The sequence below is a fragment of the Citrus clementina genome, unplaced genomic scaffold (assembly GCF_000493195.1).
Source record: "Citrus clementina cultivar Clemenules unplaced genomic scaffold, Citrus_clementina_v1.0 scaffold_7, whole genome shotgun sequence".
In the NCBI taxonomy this organism is placed as follows: Eukaryota; Viridiplantae; Streptophyta; class Magnoliopsida; order Sapindales; family Rutaceae; genus Citrus; species Citrus x clementina.
This window is the reverse complement of record NW_006262075.1, coordinates 5,382,626-5,401,320: the sequence shown is the minus strand read 5'-3', so window position 1 is coordinate 5,401,320 and position 18,695 is coordinate 5,382,626. Positions and strand designations below refer to the sequence as shown.

Here is an 18,695-nt window from a genome sequence, read left to right as displayed (position 1 = left end):
TCATTATAAAATCATATTCTTATTATCTTATAATTATGAAATCTTAATATATGATACACTTTTTAATTTTTTTAGTAAATTTCAAATAATTTTAAATCAATTAAAAAAAATATCTTCACATAATTGGAGTCCCTTTTTGCGCATAGTTAGGATCATCAGCTTCTTCTTTGTTCCTTCTTTTCTTTCTTTTTTTATTTTTTATGGTCTAGAGATATAGCTGGGATGAGAAACTTCCGTACGATCGCACATAAACTACAAACCCCCTCCATCATCTAATCATTTGGCCATTAGATAGTGTACAGTCTGATCCATACAATTCCAATTTACATCTGTTCAGGCAAACTAATTAATTTTATTTAATTATGTAAGATTCTTTTATTTTTTGTGAACCTTTCTGAGACTGGGACCCTAAAGTGAAAGGGAGTTGCTTTTTAAAGATCCACCACCACCACACACTAACACTAGATTTTATTTTCATGTCGTGTTTTGTAAATAAACCATCATACATAATTACACATAGCACATGAGCGAGAGAGAAATGATGGGGGGCTCCTCTGGATGGACATTTAGGCAAAAGGTGACTGTGTTGTTATAAATAACATGGTGTTGGTTTTTGCTTTCTAGCCTGGGTTTCTCCACTCATGTCCTCTGCCTTTTCCTTTCCACGCGTATGTCCCAGAAAATGACAAGATGAAAAAATGTTTTTGGATTTTTCCTATTTTTTTATTATTGAAGCAGTACTGGCTGTGGAGCAAACTGAATTGTTTAAATTAGCCACAAATGGGAAATTTACTATTGAGGGGGAAAATATGTGTACAGTGAAAAATCAAAGGTTAGGGAAAGGTCCGAACAAACTGTTAAAATACAAGTCCTTGCTTGCTTGCTTCTGGTTTGACTAATAAGGTATATTTGGGTTAGATCCATAGTACACACAACAATTAACCATTCTGGACTAAACTGCAGTTGCTAGATATATACTTAAGAACTTCCATACAAAAACATATTGATATTCTATGTACACAAGTAGTAAGCTAAGGACTACTCACCAAGATCAAAGTTAGGTGTGTATATCAACATATTAATATAAAAATGCCAGACGCACTTTTCTATTTATTTTAGTGTTATGAAGAATTTTTCTCACATAGACAAAAGTGGGGCTTTCCCTTTGAGCAAAATTTGGAAATTGGGATTGTTGGGACAAAATAATGTGTGCCACCTCACTGTCTGGCTGCAGTGGCAAAGGATGAAACTTTTTTATTTTGTTGGAATCTGAAGAACAGCGTGTTTAATTCTGGAACTGGTATTAAAAAAGAATGCAATTTACATTATGGAATGTGGGATACAACACAATGACAATACATGTAAGACATTCAAAAAAAAAAAAAAAAGAGGCCCAATTATAAGCAATTAAGAGCCAAGAATGGTAGACCAAATCGATAACAAAACTACAAAACTTTACCTTTAGCTTGCGTTGTTGGGATTTTCATATCTGTGCAAGCTGTGAACAACAGACCATTTGCTTTGCTCTTAAAGCGCAATTGAAATTGATATTATACAGCTATAACTTAAAAATTACAATACTAAAATATTTAATAAATAGTAACTATTATATCTTATAAGTTATGTTAATATAATTTTTTATTTATATAATAAAAAATCTATTATATTTTTAATAATTTTATTAAAATTATTATTTAAAATTTATAATTATTACATATTATTAATTTTTATTTGATAATTACAATTTTTTTACCACAACACCTCAATACCAAACATGTTAATTGCATTTAACATGAAGTTGGCCCAAGTTCATTCTCGAGCAAATTCATCAATAAACATGTTACTAGCAGTAATCTAAGCATCACAGAATTCATCAACCATATCAACATTTCGCAAAATATCCAAAGCCTGCTGGGGCGGGTACCTAATCATCAATCACAGGAAATGAAAATTCAAGACACATTTTTCCAACTGCCCAAATGCAACAAACAATTGTAATTTCAACAAACACATGGCATACCAATTCCATCACGACTGCGAACAAAAAAATATTAAAAGGCTAATTATCTATTAGATTAAAAACCCTCGAAAACATTTTAACAAACACCTTAGATACATACTAGACCCGATCTAATCCATCGGATAGACATCCAAACATTCATCTAAACCCCAAATATTGACCGAAAGACTAACATCGCAGTAAGAGGAACAAAATAAATTAAATCAGAAAGTTCCTAAGCCCTTTCACCCCTGATCCGCCTAGCAAGCTGAATGTCCTTGGGCATAATAGTGACCCTCTTAGCATGAATAGCGCAGAGGTTGGTGTCCTCGAACAGCCCAACAAGATAAGCCTCAGCAGCCTCCTGAAGTGCAGCAACAGCGCTGCTCTGGAACCTCAGATCCGTCTTGAAATCCTGAGCGATTTCCCTCACCAATCTCTGGAACGGAAGCTTCCTAATAAGAAGCTCAGTGCTCTTCTGGTACTTCCTGATTTCACGGAGTGCGACAGTTCCTGGACGGAACCTGTGAGGCTTCTTCACTCCTCCGGTTGCCGGTGCGGATTTCCTTGCCGCCTTGGTCGCCAGTTGCTTTCTTGGGGCCTTGCCTCCGGTGGACTTGCGAGCGGTTTGCTTCGTGCGGGCCATTGATTTGGGAAATTAAGTGTTTCTTTTTTCTTGGGAGATCTTAAAATATGAATGAAAATTGAAAGATGGCGAGATGGGAGCTGAGGGATTTGGTGGTGTATAAAAAGGACAGCAAAGAGGAGAGGCGGCAAGGTTTTGAATTTTTCGAAAGACGAGGGAATTTTGGTGGGCGGGGAAATCGTACGGTGCTGAGTGCTTGTAATGGAGTCACACGGATTGCGATCCGTGTGAAACGTGAACCAGCCAAGGAGAAGATTTTGTTAAGGGTCAAATATTTTTCGGCGAAAAAATAAATTGGGCGCCACATTTCAGAAATTCGGAGTTTTGAAAATTTCAATCCCGGTTGTCAATACTTGTCATCTTTATTTTATTTTTCAATGGCGCATTAAATTGTTCAAATAATCAAGATCGAGGGTGGTGAAAATTGTAATATATTTATATATTGAGGTTTTTTTTAAACTAGTTGTACAGTTGTAGTTTTAAGTTACAATATTAATATGTTTAGTAAACACTAATTGTTGTAACTTAAAAATTAAGTTGATTTGATTTTATACTTATATAATAAAAAATTTATTACATGTTTACTAATTTTGTCAATATTATTTTTAAAAATTATATCTACTATAAACTATTAATTTTTATTTCATAAGTATAATTTTTTTCTACAATAACTACATCTTAAAAGTTAGTTAAAGTATTTTAATACGAAACAAGACCTTATAAGCATTGTCCTTCGAAAAAGTGTTATATACCAACTATTTAATGTATAATTACCAAAAAAGAACCATGTAAATATATAATTATTAGAAATCCTCAGCATAAATATTAAAATTTCCCAATGTCATTGGATTTTTCTAAGGTTTAGGTCGAGTTAATAATAATAACAATAATAATTAAAAAAAATTGTCCGACTCAACATAACATTGCAGACCTCATTGCATTACCATTTATGGATTGGGCTTCTTCTGTTTTTGTCTCTATGGCTGGCCACGGCATAGTTTGGTCCAAGACTATCGCCTTGTCTTTTGTTTGAGTTAAACTATTGGCACCCCTTAAAAATGCTTGTAAAACCTTCCTACTATAATAATTATATGGGAGCCCCTATGTTACAATTAATGTAACATACACACTCAACAACAACCACACAAATAATAGGCCCACACAATTTATGTGGTTGTTGTTGAGTGTGTATGTTACATTAATTGTAACATAGCATTTGCCTAATTATATTAAAGAACGAAATAGATCCGATTAAACCCCCTATAATAGGCTTTATAAGTTTCTCTCTCGAACTCTTTACACCAATATAATTACACCAAATTGTTTTATATTTTTATTTTTCTCACAAATACTTTTTATTTTAAAATTTTTTTCTATTATTTTCTCACTTATCAGTTTTTTTTTATAACAAAAATTATATAATAATTATTTGAATCCATTTTTCATTCTGCATAATTCATATATGTGTTGTCTGAAAAGGTCTTCTATTGTAAAACTATTCATGAGGTGTGCTGGGAAACAGGGTAGTTTTAAGGAATCAGAGGGGCGCCAACAACATCACTCTCCTTTTTTAACTTCTTGTTCTTTTTGAGTGAAAGGGCCCAAGATTATCCTCGCATTCGCAGGTTCAAGCAATCGAATCCAAAAGCCAGCTTCGTCCAGAAATCGTTTTCGCCATCGTGTGTGTATGGATGATGACATTCATCCATATCCTGAGCCGCCGGTATGGAAATTGATTAATTGATTAATTAATCAATTAATAGTTTCTCTTTATTTCTCAATGACATCTAAATTCTTTTTCTTTCATTCTCCTGTATCGTAGACATTCTCTTTCGTGCAGGAAGATTCAATGTATCAAAGCAACGATCCCCCTATCTTAGATGCATGTAAGATAGGGATTGAGATAGGGAGCAATACTTTTTATGCCCACCTATTTCTTAATTTATATTTATATTTTAATTAAAAATATTTTTTTAAAAAGATTATTAGATTTTAAATAGAAATGATATAATAAGAAAAAAATTTAGATAAATTTAATATTTTAGGATTTGTATGCTATTTAAAAGGAAATTTTGTTTTGGGGTAAATTTTTATGAGAAGATGGTTAATTTGAATATATGGATTTGTATTTTATTAATAGAAAAGTAATCTTCAAAGATGATGTTTTTATTCTGAAATAATCATAATTATGTCAACGTTCATCAAAACAACCCTTTATCTCCCCTACCGAGCAACTCTTCATCTCTTTTAACTCTCACTATTTTATAAGAACTTATGATTAATGATATATTAATTTATTAATCATTTATTTTATTTGTATACATAATTATAAGATTATAAAAAGAGAATTCATCTCCTTATTTGTATACATTTGATAATGAACGCAAATTATCTTTAAATTATTATTATGCCACTTATTTGTTTTCACTTTTTCTCTTGTTATATTACTGTATTCTTTAACTGATGGGTAATTTAACAATTATAAAACTTTTAGAGGGATGTTGGTAGCTCTGCTCATCAGCTAATCCATCAATGGACGATAATAACAAATGCAACCGTCTAATAAATGCATGGCCCATAACTCCATCTAACAAAAGCTGTCCAGAATAATCTATTGTGACATCGATAGCTACTTGTACCGGCTAAATACAGTTCCGCAATCAAACAGGAAAGCGAACAACTACATTATCTCTTTTATTTTTTATTTTATTTTTTCTATTCCCCCAAAATATCTCCACCTTTTCAAAGCCTGTTTTTGCGGGTTTTTAATAATAATTAAAATATGATAACAATAATAATAATAATAATAACTAGAACAAGTATATTTTACAATAATAATATCCAACAATTAAACAATAGATGGATTGCAATTACCCTCCACGATTAAAACGTTGCCGTGGCAACACACATCAGCAGTCGGCCAGGCATCCAGCAGTAATTTAGGCTTTCACGTGGCAAGGATGTTGTCCCCTTACTGATGACGTCATCACTCGCGACAGTTCGTTTCTTCCCGCCCACGCCAGCCAGCCAGCTGCCTCTTTCTCCCCTTATACAATTTGCCACGTCACTCACTGTGCTGACATGACTAATATAACTCCTCTCTCTCACTACTCACTAGCTTCCAGAATTCGGAGCGATTTTCATCTGATACTAATGATAATGAGGTTCGAAAACTTCAATCCCAGCCGTTGGATCATCCACGTCACATGGCTGCTGCTCCTCTGGCCGACGTTGTACGATTACGCCAGCGCACAGACAGTCACGCAACCGCCGGCGAACCCTGACGGTCTTTACACAACCCTTGATCCTTCAATGGCAATCATCATCTTGGTTCTCATATCCACCTTCTTTATCGTCGCCATGTTTTCCATCTACGTACGTCACTGCTCTGATTCACGCGCCCAAGGCGGCGTCCTCCCTTCACGCGCCCTCGCCGGGCTCTCCAGAAACCGCGGCCTCGATCCTTCCGTCATCGAGTCTTTCCCTATCTTCGTCTACTCTGCGGTGAAGGATCTGAAAATCGGGAAGGGTGCTCTGGAATGTGCCGTGTGTTTAAGCGAGTTTGAGGACGACGAAACGCTGCGTTTACTTCCAAAATGTGATCACGTGTTCCATCCTCATTGCATCGATGTCTGGTTAGCCTCTCACGTGACGTGCCCGGTTTGTAGGGCCAACCTTACTCCAGAATCAAACAAAAAGGTTAAATTATGCGATTCAAACAACGAGTCGAATCAGACTCACAACAACTCCGCTTCTGAACTCAGTGGAGAGCAAAGTCGCGCTGTGATCGACATCAACGACGAGCAAAGCAACAGTGACGCGCAAGTGCTTGAAATTACTAACGCGGCGAGTCACGTGACGCCGATGAGGAACCGACCGCCGAGATTGGGAATGCCAGAGAGGTTTCCGAGGTCACATTCGACAGGACATTCGCTTGTTCTAGCTGGAGTAAGCGTTGAGAGGTACACACTAAGATTTCCAGACGAGGTTAGGAAAAAGCTAATGACGAGAGGTAAACTTAAGCGAACGGCGAGTTTCAATGCCGCTCTGGCAATGGAAGGCAGTTCCAGAAAGGGTGGTGGAGGAGAAGGGAGTAGTAGAGGAAGAAATTATGTGGACCGGCAAATTGGCCGGTCCGACCGCTGGGTTTTTTCAATGACTCCGCCGTTTGTTTCGAAGATGGGGTTCGTTAAAGTTGGTGGTGAGGGTATGGGATTGGGCGATGGTTGGAATTCGAACGGAAGGAACCTGTTGACAGCAGTTAAATCGCCGTTAAATTGTCTTAACGTGAAGATTGGGCAAGGTGGCGAATCCTCCTCGGCAAGGCCCCAGGTATGAACTAGTGGATCAAAATTAAAGTATATTTTAGTTGAGAGACAAGATAGAAGCAATTGGATACCGGGTGCCGATGGTTTTGTTTTTGGCAGTGGTTTTGTTTTTGTTTTTTTTTTTTTAAAGAAATTTTGTGTAAATATTTTATATATTTATATATTAATTTGATAATTGAAATTTTGTTACAGAATTGATGAATTTGATTTTTAAATGGTCCGCTAGTAGAAGACGTCACCAATATGCAAAAATTTACTTCACATTTAGAAATTAGAATATCACAGAAAAATCATTTATCTGGAAAGGATTTTACAGGATTTTTTTTAATGATTGAAGAAAAGAGAATTAACTTGTCATTTTCAACAACTCATCTAAACAAATGACTTGAGTAAACGAGAAAGGAAAATGCTTAGTGTAGAGAAGAACGGGAGAAAGAGGAGAGAAACAATGAAGAAAGGGATAGAGAGATAATGAGTGGGTGAAGAGAGAGAGAGAGTAAAATTCTCTCATCTTTCTCTCGTGGTTCTCTCTCTCTAGCACTACTCAAAGAGAAATCATTCTTTGATGAGTAGTGCTACAAAGAGAGAACCACGATAGAAAGACAAGAGAATTTTGATCTCTCTCCCTCTTCACCCACTCACTCTCTCTTTACCCCTTTCTTCATTGTTTCTCTCATCTTTCTCTCGTGCTTCTCTACACCAAGCATTTTCATTCTTTGATAGATCTCCTGCATAGAAATGAACATATGATAGTGAAGATGGGACCTCATCATCACCCATCAGATGCATGGTGTCCATCTAATTTTCGTCCAATTATTGCTTTAGGTAGTGAGCCCAACCAATGACATTTAAAAAAGAAGCGAGCCCAACTGCAGTCATAAAATAGTTGACATTTTTTAAACTACTAGAATCAAACACCTAATTGGCAACCAATGACATCAGTTTTTAGTTTTTAAATTGCAAGCCGAAAGAAAATAATAATTATTGTTGATGCCAATTTTAGTGTAACATTTTTTTTTCGTGATATTTTTCTACCTCAAGTTTTATCGTCCATTTTTCTTTGTGATGTTGGCTTATCTCATGATTTGTGTGGTTAAAAGTGTAAAAGAAAAGAAATTGTCAAAGACTATGAGGGTTGTCGGCGATGACTCTCCGATACTTAAGCCAACATTTTGTGCTCAACTTCTAAAGGGAGAAAGAATTTTGAGGGAGAAGGACCACATTTTTGCAATTATTTTATTACTTACTTTCAAACATAGGAGGTTTGACCTTTATACAAGCAACTTGAAGCATGAGATGGAGGAGCTATCATGACATGCAGTATAATCATTGTGATAAGTGACCACAAATCTTTTGCATAAGGACAACTATCAACATGTGTCAAGACTTGTTCATGATAAGTCTTCTTTAGACATTTGTCATATTTTTTGGGCATTTAACCTTTAAACGATTTGAGCTTGCCTTTGGCTCTAACATTGGTTCCATATAGAGAGGACTGATTTTGCGACCTTTTGCTCGTAAAGGATTTATATAGAATCTTATTTGTAAGAAATTATAATTATTCTCCAGACACCTTGTTTCTTCTTGTAAAATCACACTTTTCTATTTTCTCAAAAATTTGTGATTTGGACATTTTACGTATAAATATTAAAGAATTGACTCGACATTTCTTTGTAAAAAGCAAATTTAAATCATTCTTGTTAGGATCACTCCTTTAGCATTTTATCAAAAACATATCATTTGAGCATTTTAGATTCAATTGGAATTATTAAAAAATGGACCTAGATTTTTTTTATAAGGCCTATTTTCATATTGGCTTTTTGGGCTTATTCAAATTTCCGTGTAAAAATTATGAATTAAGCCATGTCACAACAAAATAGACAGATGCTTAGAAAAAGACATTATCATTCATCACCATCAAGTAACACTTGAGTGAATTAAGGAATGGTGAGAAATACAGGAATATTTTGCAGTATGAAATGGTGTTTTAAAATAAATAATATCATTTTTTAAATATTTTGGTTGAGATAATAGAGAAAGGATGTTAAAAATGAATTTTAGACGAGTATTAGGATTGGCAAAATCCTAATCCGAATTCATATTTCTATATTTGGATCTGCATCGGCATCCGCAAAAAAAGATATGGATCCGGATGCGGGTAATATCCGTAACGGATGTGGGCGGATATTCCGCATATTCATATCCGTAAAAATTAAACTTTGATAATTTAATATATAATTTAAAAATTCAATAATTTAACTAATAATATCAAATAAAATCTAATCATAATTCAACAATTAATAATTCAACATGAATAACATACAATAATCTCATAAATCTATAAATCTATAAATAAAATTTTATTTTTATTTTTTATCTCATTTTTAATGTATATTTTTAATTTAAAATAAAATTCAATAATTTACCTAATAATAACAAACAAAATTCACTCATAATCAATAATTAATAATTCAACATGACTAATTAATAACAATATCATAAATCCTCAAATAAAATTTATTTTTTTAATTTTTAATTTCATTTTCAATATATATATATTAATTTAATTTTTAATTTAAAATAAAATTTTTTCCGGATCCGGATATCCAGTTTTCCGGATGCACTTGCATCCAGATATCCCAAATTTCTATATCTGGATTCACATTTTTTAATGTGCGGATTTGAATTTTTCCGGATCTGGATCTTCCAGATCCTTGTAGATCGGGGCCGAATATGGATTTAATTACCATCTCTAATGAGTTTTAATGGTACCACCCAACGTTGATTAATTGATGCTAACAATATCAAAGAGAAATTATATCTGACTCCTTAAATCATTTCACTAGTCAAATTATATCTGACTCCTTAAATCATTTCACTAGTCTTTATTTTTTAATTTATTTTATTATTTTCTAAAATTACCTTCATTAAAAATAAAAAGTTATTAGTTTTTATTTTATTCTCCTTCTTTCCACCTCTCTCTCTACCATAACTATTATCCCCGCCACTTATTTTCATCAACAACAAGTTCACCACCACCACCTATCTTTTTCATCATCAATCAATCCATCAACTCCACTAACATATGAAGAGTTTCAATGATGTTTTTTACCCCCAAAAAAATTTTATAAACAAGTGGTGAATTTTGTTGATATCGATGATATTGGTTTTAATTTTGTGAGATAATCTAAAGTTTTGTTTAATTTTAATTTGAGATTACTAGATTAGATCAGGAGCTAACAATTAATTGAAATTGTGATTTAATTTTGAAAAAAATAAGAGAGATGAGAAGTTAATCTATTGACAACATGAGAGAAAAAAAAACATATTCATTTTCGAATAAGAACAATTTTAGAATAAAAAATATTAATTGAAAAATGGGGACTAATAAGACAAATTGATAGGGTCAAATATTACCATTATATACCGAATAAAATGTTGCTAAATACATTCCAAATAACTGAAATAAGTTTAAGTACACCCATGCGAATAATGGGGTCAAATAGTCCACTCTCGCTTAGTAGTTAGCTCCATATCCTCGCCCCTGCTAACTGCTAAGGGAGAATGAACCCTGGGCCACTATTCCCATGTCAACAGAAATATGTTGCCACTAATTATAATCATCACATCAACGGGGACGATGTGCCGATGCGACAATGTATTTAGAAGTAAGAAGTAGAAAGTTTGTAATTCCTTTTTGTATTAAATTTAAACACAAATGTAGAACCATTTGTGTAATGGTTTATATGTTCTGGATCAAACGGCTACTTACACTGAATAAGCCAGTATTTTTCTATATTTTAAATTAAAATAATTGATCTAATGATTACTCTCCAAAATTTGATTATTAGTCACATTAACATCGAAGGGCAACCATATTTTATTTAATTAGGAAGCCGACGCATTTGATATTCTTTACTCTTTACTTGATAACTACCACCTAACAAGTTTCAGAATGGTATACATGGACACGAGTTTAATTGGCTAAAACAAGATATTTTAAAAGCATATATGTCTCGAAATGGCTTCTGTTACATCCGAATTATGGGTACGGTAATAATGATCGAAACAACGTCGTGTGACCTTTTTGATCGGTTTTGACAATCATAAATGGCTGCTTAGTGCTTACCCGACAAAAAACAAATAATTATTTTTAATCAGGGTCCACCCTGCAGGTGGTGGCTTGACTTTTTTTATCATTCATCGACATCAATAAAATTTAGCCGTTCGTTTGTTGGTTGTAGTTGATTACATTAAATTTTGTAATTGCTTCAACGGTGATGTCTCTTGCTTTTTTTTTTTGTCTTTTTTTGCCCTTTTTAAATTTTAATTCTCTCAAATCTTTGACAAGGCAACGGTTAACAAGCGCAAAGAACATACGTTGATACGTATAAATAATTATCACACGCCACCCAACTGTAGAATTTGATAAGGGAAAGTGGGAAACCATATTCCTTCTTCTTCAATTCAATTCCGGTGCCTTCTTTAATTATCTTTTAAATCCTTTAAATAAATGAAATAAAATTTGCCTCTCGGCTGCAGCGTACGTAGGTGGATCTTTATGAACATGGGGCGCCTGGCAAATCTAATGGGCATAATCAAAGACAAGGTGTCACAGAGCAAAGCAGCCATAATCTCCAAACCCAAAACCCTAACTCTCCATCTATCTCTTCTACGAGCCACAACTCACGACCCTTCCACGCCGCCCGATCCGAAACGCCTGACCACGCTCCTCAGCTTCGGCCATAGCTCTCGGGCCACGGCCGCCGCCGTCATCGAAGCCCTCATGGACCGCCTTCAGACAACCCACGATGCATCCGTCGCCATCAAGTCCCTCATCGCCGTCCATCACATCGTCAAACATGGAAGCTTCATTCTCCAAGATCAGCTCTCTGTTTATCCCTCCGCCGGTGGAAGAAACTATCTTAAATTGTCAAACTTCAGAGACAACACGACGCCGCTTACTTGGGAACTCTCTTCGTGGGTCAGATGGTACGCTTTATATCTCGAACACCTCTTGTCCACTTCTAGGGTTTTGGGTTTCTTCCTTTCTTCAAGTTCAAGTTCTGTGGAGATGGATAAAGAAGAAGAGAAGGTGTCGGCGCTCGTGAACATTGATTTGCTCAAAGAGGTCGATTCCTTGCTGAGTTTGCTTGAACAGATGTGTAAAACGCCTGATTGTTTGCACGTGCGCGGCAACCCTTTGGTGGACGATATCATGGGATTGGTGGGCGAAGATTACTTGTCTGCCATAAACGAGGTTTCAATTCGAGTCAGCGAGTTTAACAACAGACTCGGCTGTTTGAGTTTGGGTGACTCGGTCGAGTTGGCCTGTGCCTTGAAGAGATTGGAGGATTGTAAGGAGAGATTGTCGGTTTTGTCCCACAGGAAAAGGGTTTTGATTGAAGCATTTTGGGGATTAATCACCGCATTGAAGGATAAAGTAGCGAAAGAGAGAGCGTATAGAGATGAAAGGATGATTGTGAGCACAGGGAGAAGAGATAAGGCAAGTGAGTCAGCTCGGTTTGGAGATCGCCTTTCGAGAAGGTACGGTGACTCAGTCCGATTCTCTTCAGCTAGATTTGGCTTCAACAGGTTTCCTAATTTTCTGGTTCTTGACTCAATCGAATCATGTGCATAGTGATGGCCATGTATGGTCAGTGTAATTAAAGTAAATAGAAAATCCATATATAGTGTGAATTTTAAGTCTATTTGCTATACGTTGGGAAAAAAAACAATTATGTCATTTCGTTAAGGAGAATGGTTATGATTTCCAAGTAGATTAAGCACAGAAGAATTGCGTGTTAATATGGTTTTGTTACGTTAATTTGAAAGCAAGAAAAGATTACCATCATTTTGATTCATAATAATTATGCATATATATTATAATGATTATCAAGCCTCGGTTATGAGGTTGTTTACTCGTTATGCATAGTTGAAACGTTCATTACTCGGGATTATTTTAGGTTTTCTTTAAAGAAAGCTATTAAAGCTGATCATATCTTCACTCAATAATTGAGTATGTCCCTCTCGTCACAAATTGCTGCAAAACTTTATGTAAAAAAGAAAGTAAAAATCATAGACAAAGGACCCTACTCAGTCCTCTCTTTATTGTTTTTTAATTAGGACGTGCATTATGAAGAACTGATGCCTATTTACTTTTCTTTTTCTCTTTCTTTTTCAAATACCGTTATTATTTTTAATTTTTGACATTGTCTATCTCTCCCTTTTTCTTTTCTTTTTTAGGAAATTATCAATCGAATATTCTTAATTTATTCCGTTATCAAATTTACTACAATACTTTCAGGGTATATCAGTCGTCCACCTTAAGTTAACAAAATATATATGCCGTCTATAAAATTGTTAGTTGCTATTTAAGTATGATGACGTCAGAGGAGTAATCTGATATTTTTATATGATACAAGTGATAATTTAAAGATATATAAGTGATAATAAGAGATTGTAAAGGTATATAAGTAATAATTTTTAAGGGTATAATTGTTAATTCACTATAATTAATTAATTTTCAAGGGAAAACGAGGAGAATTACACTCATTTTCACTCTCAAATGCTACGTGGTACTTATTTATTAATTAATTAATTTTATAATTTGTAAAACTACTTTTACCATTCAGTAGATGAAACGTCACATAATTATTGGAATACTTATTGGTATAGTCAATAGTAGTCAAAAGTTCGATCACTTGTCACTCGGTGTCTCAGTCTTTCACACTAATCTTGAAAGGAGACGAGTTTAATTTGGATTTTAAAATGGGCTGTATGGTAAAAAGTTGTTTATGTAAACTGTAATAGCTAGTCCTCTGATAAGTGATCGTAAGGAGTTTTAATAACTTATCATCACAGCAGGACTTCAAAAAACACATGCATGAGTTTGAAATTAATAATTTGCAAAGGATAGTCTACTTGGTTTAACGAAAATAAGTGGCCACATATTCAAATATAATGGGATACATTAAATTTGGAGTTCGATTGGGAGGGATGGGGAATAATCGTCTTTCATTACTTTGCATGGTGTTGTTGCTAGAAAGAAATTAAAGAATTTATATAAAACCTCATTTAGTTTGTTGCTTTGTGGCCTCTTAGTCTTTGTGTCTTTGCCATTTTATAAGTTCTAACATTAAACTGTAAAGTTCTGTATAAGAATAAATAGGAGTGTTGTACAAGAATAAAATTCTGGGCTGCACAATTTTTTGGGCATCCGTTGGAATTATGCCAGTCCAATATATAAAAACTGAATTAGAATATTCTCTTGATTTGAAGTCTTCTGAAATAAAAATTAATTTTATTTAAAAATCAATTTTTAATTATAAAAGCACTAGCTCTTGGCTCCTAGACGCCTTTGACATAGTTAGCAGGCAGCCTGCAATAGGTTTGAAATAGACCAAATGCAGTCCAAAAATTAAAGGAAAGAAACATTGTGGATTCATTCCAAATTAATTATTGAGGCACATTGCAAATTAGGGAATTTTATTTTTATGCCAATCAAAGAAAAACTGACTATGACAGTCCATCTTTATCTGAAGCCCATACGCAATCTGACGATGTTCCAGCTGCCCACTTCTTTACAAGCGTACTAGCTTTCTCAGCCTGCAATTTTTTTCCAGGGGAAAAAAAAAAGATTTAACTTAACATATTTAAAACTTTTTTAAGTACTGAATAAAAATTACAGCACTGACTTGATAAAGTGCTCGTAACCTCTTTATTCCCAGTCGCAGTGCAATGATGGTCAGTACCAAAGTTTAAACTGCAGTGCCACCAAAAATCATTCCAGCCCAAATCCCCTAAGATAATGGTAAGATGTCCAATTTCATTACTCTTTGCAATGCCAGAATTACAAAATGTAAATACATATCAAACACGCAATTCTTCACTTGAAGAGAATATCAAGGCAAGTTCACTGTGATAAATCACTATCAATAACCAGAAGAAGATACCAAGCATGATTTGATGTCACAACCGATATTATTGTAGCAAACTTGGCTCCTTCCCCGTTACCAGCTCCAAGCTCATTTGCAGCTCTCACTCTGCAGTACATATTTCATACATAACAAACACTGGTCGATCTATATGTCTCTCGGACACAGGCAAATCATTGATAGCCAGGCCTTTGATGGCAATAGTGATTTGCCATTAATTACTCTCTTGTGACTGAAACTTATTTGAGATCTGAGAGATATTCTAGCCAGGCCTTTGATTTAGCAAAAAGAATTGAAAAAAAAAAATTATTAAAGGGAAGCTGGAGTGTTACCCAGTTGAAGCAAAGAATGGAGAGGAATCATCATTTCCCAGCCATTTATTGTCATGCTGCCGAATGAGACAAAACATAACAGAACACAAACACACTATCAATCATTAAATAAAAAAAGAGTTGGTAAAAAACCTAACGAACAACAGAACCGCACAACATTTATAAGATGACAATTTACGCAAAGAAATAAAAAATATTACAACACTATTAGTTGTGTACAACACCTACCAGATAGACAAAGCATCCACTGCAATCTCTGCATTCTGCAAATTTCCAGTCATCAATACCAATATTCTCTAGTACCAATTCTCGAAGCTGTGATTTCATAACACACAAAATGTAATGACAAATAAATTAAATTAAAATCAGTAGCTATAGCTATAATTACGTGCATAGGAAGCCAGAGTATGACACCAGAAGCAGCAGAGAGCTTGGCAAACTCCCAGAGACCAGAAAACGTTTCCAAGGAGAAGCCAGTCCCTGTAAGAGGACACCCCCCACAAGCAACGTATCCAAACAGCCCAAAAACCAAACCCACGAAGAAAAATTCAAAGTCGCGGCTGTGCCAATCACTCCAAGTGCATTCTGTTCAAAAACAGCCAACTCACAAAAATATGCACCAACAGGGCCACCAAAGAACCCCGTGCAATCACCATATTCTTAAGCTGGCTCAGCAAGAATCTCTTCAGTGGAAACTGGAAAGTAAATGTGAAATGAAGCGGTGCCATCCATATGGAAACCATCCGGGACAGCTCTGCCACGTCATCCGGCTGGCCCAATAGCTTCAATACGGGGGAGGCAAAAAGATACAGAGGCAAAAGCAGAACACAGCATATGAAGAGAACAACCCATCAACGTTGCATGTAAACACCCAGCATGTAATACTTTTTGGCCCCAAAAGCTTGACCGCACAGAGTTTCTAATGCACTTGCCATTCCCAGCTGATAAAAATAAGATAAAATAAGAAACACATTTACTGAACACTTCAAATTTTTTAATTAAAAACTTCCCGATCAAGCTTGTGATTCTATGGAGACAGAGTGAGAGTTACCAAGAGCCCCAAGTCGAAGCCACCGATGACAGTACTGCAATGGATAAGGCAGTAAGCTCAAGATCACCCAAATGACCAGCAAAAGCTTGAGTGATGACAAACATAGAGTAATTATGGTTTATTTGCATTGTCATTCTTCTTCGTCTTTTTTAGGGTCTTGTTTTGGTCCAATTCTAGTTAGCACAAAGCATTATGAGAGATTCTCTACAGAAGGTGATTTCTGACAGTACTGGAGATGGAGGTGCCTAGAAACAGTCTTTTTGGGGAACATTGCGACAAAGATGAACCTGAAATCATAAGGAATAGCCGTTAAAGGCAATGACGTCAGTGGCCGATGATGAAACTCTGACGGTCAAGTCAGTGGGAGGTTGAAAGAGGCCAGGTTTTCCAAGAAACGCTAGAATAGGAGAAAAGATGAGTATTTTTGTGAACGAGTAAACTTAATATTTTTGTGAAATCAACCTGACTTTTGAAGATGGAATGCTCCCCTGAGGACCTCTTTATGTCCTTTTAGATGCATGGCAAACCACCATTAGTTATTTTCTTCCTTAGGGATTTAAGAGTAATTTGGCCTTTTTGTTGAGGCTTTTGAACTTGCTTAGGTTAGAGAGTGGTCTTCTAGGGGGATAGTTTTTGTTGGTAATATATCTTTAATTCTAATTGGCTCATTTGAAATTAACCAATTGGGCCGAGGAGCACCTAATTTCATTAGAGATTATGCATGTAGTTGTATATGTGGTCATCTTTGTGAAATATGATTTTGGTGGTTTGTAAGAAGATATTTTAGAGATAATTTAAGTGGGAACCGTGTTGTAATGACATGTCCTACTTTTGGTGAGACTGTCATTGTTCTGTGGTCCTATATTAACACGTGACAACTTAAATATATTGTAATAGATATTTTTTTTATTATTTTTAGATAATTTAGGTGATTGATACTAATTTTTCGAGACCTTCCCATTCTACCGTGGCCTATTCAACTTTCCCTTCATCCTTTGGAGGGCTTCAAAAGTCATGAATCATATTCCCAACGTGTCATGTGCTTAATACTTCTTTCTCCATATTTTACCACCAACAGGTCTCTTATACATAATTTTTCGTTTAATTAGCGGGGGTGCAATAAGTACCCCGCGGGGGCCGCCGGGCCGGTGTGGTGTAAGTAAATATTTATCTGTTTTTGACTGGTTGATTACTTACTTTAGGGGCAAATGCTTCTTTATTCGCTTCTTGATTTCGCACCAGTGAACATATGCATATGCCAAAATCTATTTTTGCTGTTAAAGAAGGCAAATGGAACGGCCACTGTATCTATTCAATTAAAGTACTTTTAGATGTACATTAATTCTTTATGTATGAAATTATTAATAACTTCAAGGTTGCTTCATTATGAATATGCTACCGTGTTCGTCGAATTCCTTCAATCATTTGTGAAACATCCATTCAAATGGACAATATACCAGGCTGTAGTGATATCTCCAATATCAAATAGCCAGATGATACGAAACTTCCACTCATTATAGCTAGCAGCTTCTGGGTATTTCTGAAATTAGAGTCGTGGCGTGAAATTTTGATCTTGTTTGATAAAAGGCAAATCTTAAGCATCCACCGTATGCCCATTGCCAGACATTGCTACTTCTACCAATAATTTGTGATGCCCATTTAGCGACTGATATTAATGTCCGGTAAATTGATTCTAACTAAAAATTGTTTCGTAGTAGATATTGTTGAGCCGACCTCGATAATGCAACCATAGACCTACCTTGTTACTGTTCCTTGTAACAATTAAACTGTTAACAAAATTCTTATCCCGCTCTTTGCCGGCTTGGCCGATGTGTATTGTCTGCCATGTGTCAAATTTCTAACCACAAGATATCTTAGATTTTAATCGAAGGATGCTTCAGCTAAAAGACAAAATGAGGGGTGCGATTGGCAATTTAAAGACTTGAGCTAGACTTTTTCAAGCCAAGATCCAAGTTTATTAGAGTAAAAGTGTAGGGGCTCGGCTTGCGCTGAGCTCAGACTTTTACTTATTTTTTTATTTTTTTAAAAATTATTATAAACTTGAAATGAGTTAATAATAATTAAATTGTTATAATCAATAATGAATTAAAGAAAATAAATATTTTAAAAATAAAATAATAACTAAAGAAAAGAAGTAAAATAAAAGTTTATAGATTTAGTTTTTTTTTTGTATTAAATTCTCTAATTTACGGATTCTTTTAATTAATTAATACTTAAAATATAACTTAGTATTATAATTTTAAATATTTTAATTCATTATTGACATATAAATTAAGGATTCAAGTTTTTTTCATTATTTTTTAAATTTAAATTTATTATTCTAATTTATAAATTTATATTTTTTAAAAAATAGAGAACTTAGACTTGACCGAGTTTTTTTT

General features: G+C 34.7%; 3 protein-coding genes and 1 pseudogene across 3 annotated transcripts; 2 read left to right on the top strand and 2 right to left on the bottom strand.

Annotated features, from left to right (window-relative positions):
- Positions 1–1,962: 1,962 nt before the first annotated feature.
- LOC18037701 (histone H3.2) lies at positions 1,963–2,728 on the bottom strand. Its single transcript, XM_006426247.2, has one exon. The coding sequence runs from the start codon at positions 2,643–2,645 to the stop codon at positions 2,235–2,237; it is 411 nt and encodes a 136-aa protein (XP_006426310.1). The 5' UTR covers positions 2,646–2,728; the 3' UTR covers positions 1,963–2,234.
- Positions 2,729–5,477: 2,749 nt separating this feature from the next.
- On the top strand, positions 5,478–7,107 carry LOC18037700 (E3 ubiquitin-protein ligase ATL31). The gene has a single exon (XM_024180991.1). The coding sequence runs from the start codon at positions 5,727–5,729 to the stop codon at positions 6,981–6,983; it is 1,257 nt and encodes a 418-aa protein (XP_024036759.1). The 5' UTR covers positions 5,478–5,726; the 3' UTR covers positions 6,984–7,107.
- Positions 7,108–11,244: 4,137 nt separating this feature from the next.
- LOC18037655 (putative clathrin assembly protein At4g40080) lies at positions 11,245–12,827 on the top strand. The gene has a single exon (XM_006426245.2). It carries the CDS (start codon positions 11,535–11,537, stop codon positions 12,612–12,614), a length of 1,080 nt encoding a protein of 359 aa, XP_006426308.1. The 5' UTR covers positions 11,245–11,534; the 3' UTR covers positions 12,615–12,827.
- A 1,664-nt stretch (positions 12,828–14,491) lies between these two features.
- On the bottom strand, positions 14,492–16,427 carry LOC112096767 (annotated as a pseudogene).
- Between the last annotated feature and the right edge of the window lie 2,268 nt (positions 16,428–18,695).

Bases quoted from the DNA above. Each gene is read 5' to 3' on its own strand.
- LOC18037655 (XM_006426245.2), top strand. From the start codon at position 11,535: ATGAACATGGGGCGCCTGGCAAATCTAATGGGCATAATCAAAGACAAG.
- LOC18037701 (XM_006426247.2), bottom strand. From the start codon at position 2,645: ATGGCCCGCACGAAGCAAACCGCTCGCAAGTCCACCGGAGGCAAGGCC.
- LOC18037700 (XM_024180991.1), top strand. From the start codon at position 5,727: ATGACTAATATAACTCCTCTCTCTCACTACTCACTAGCTTCCAGAATT.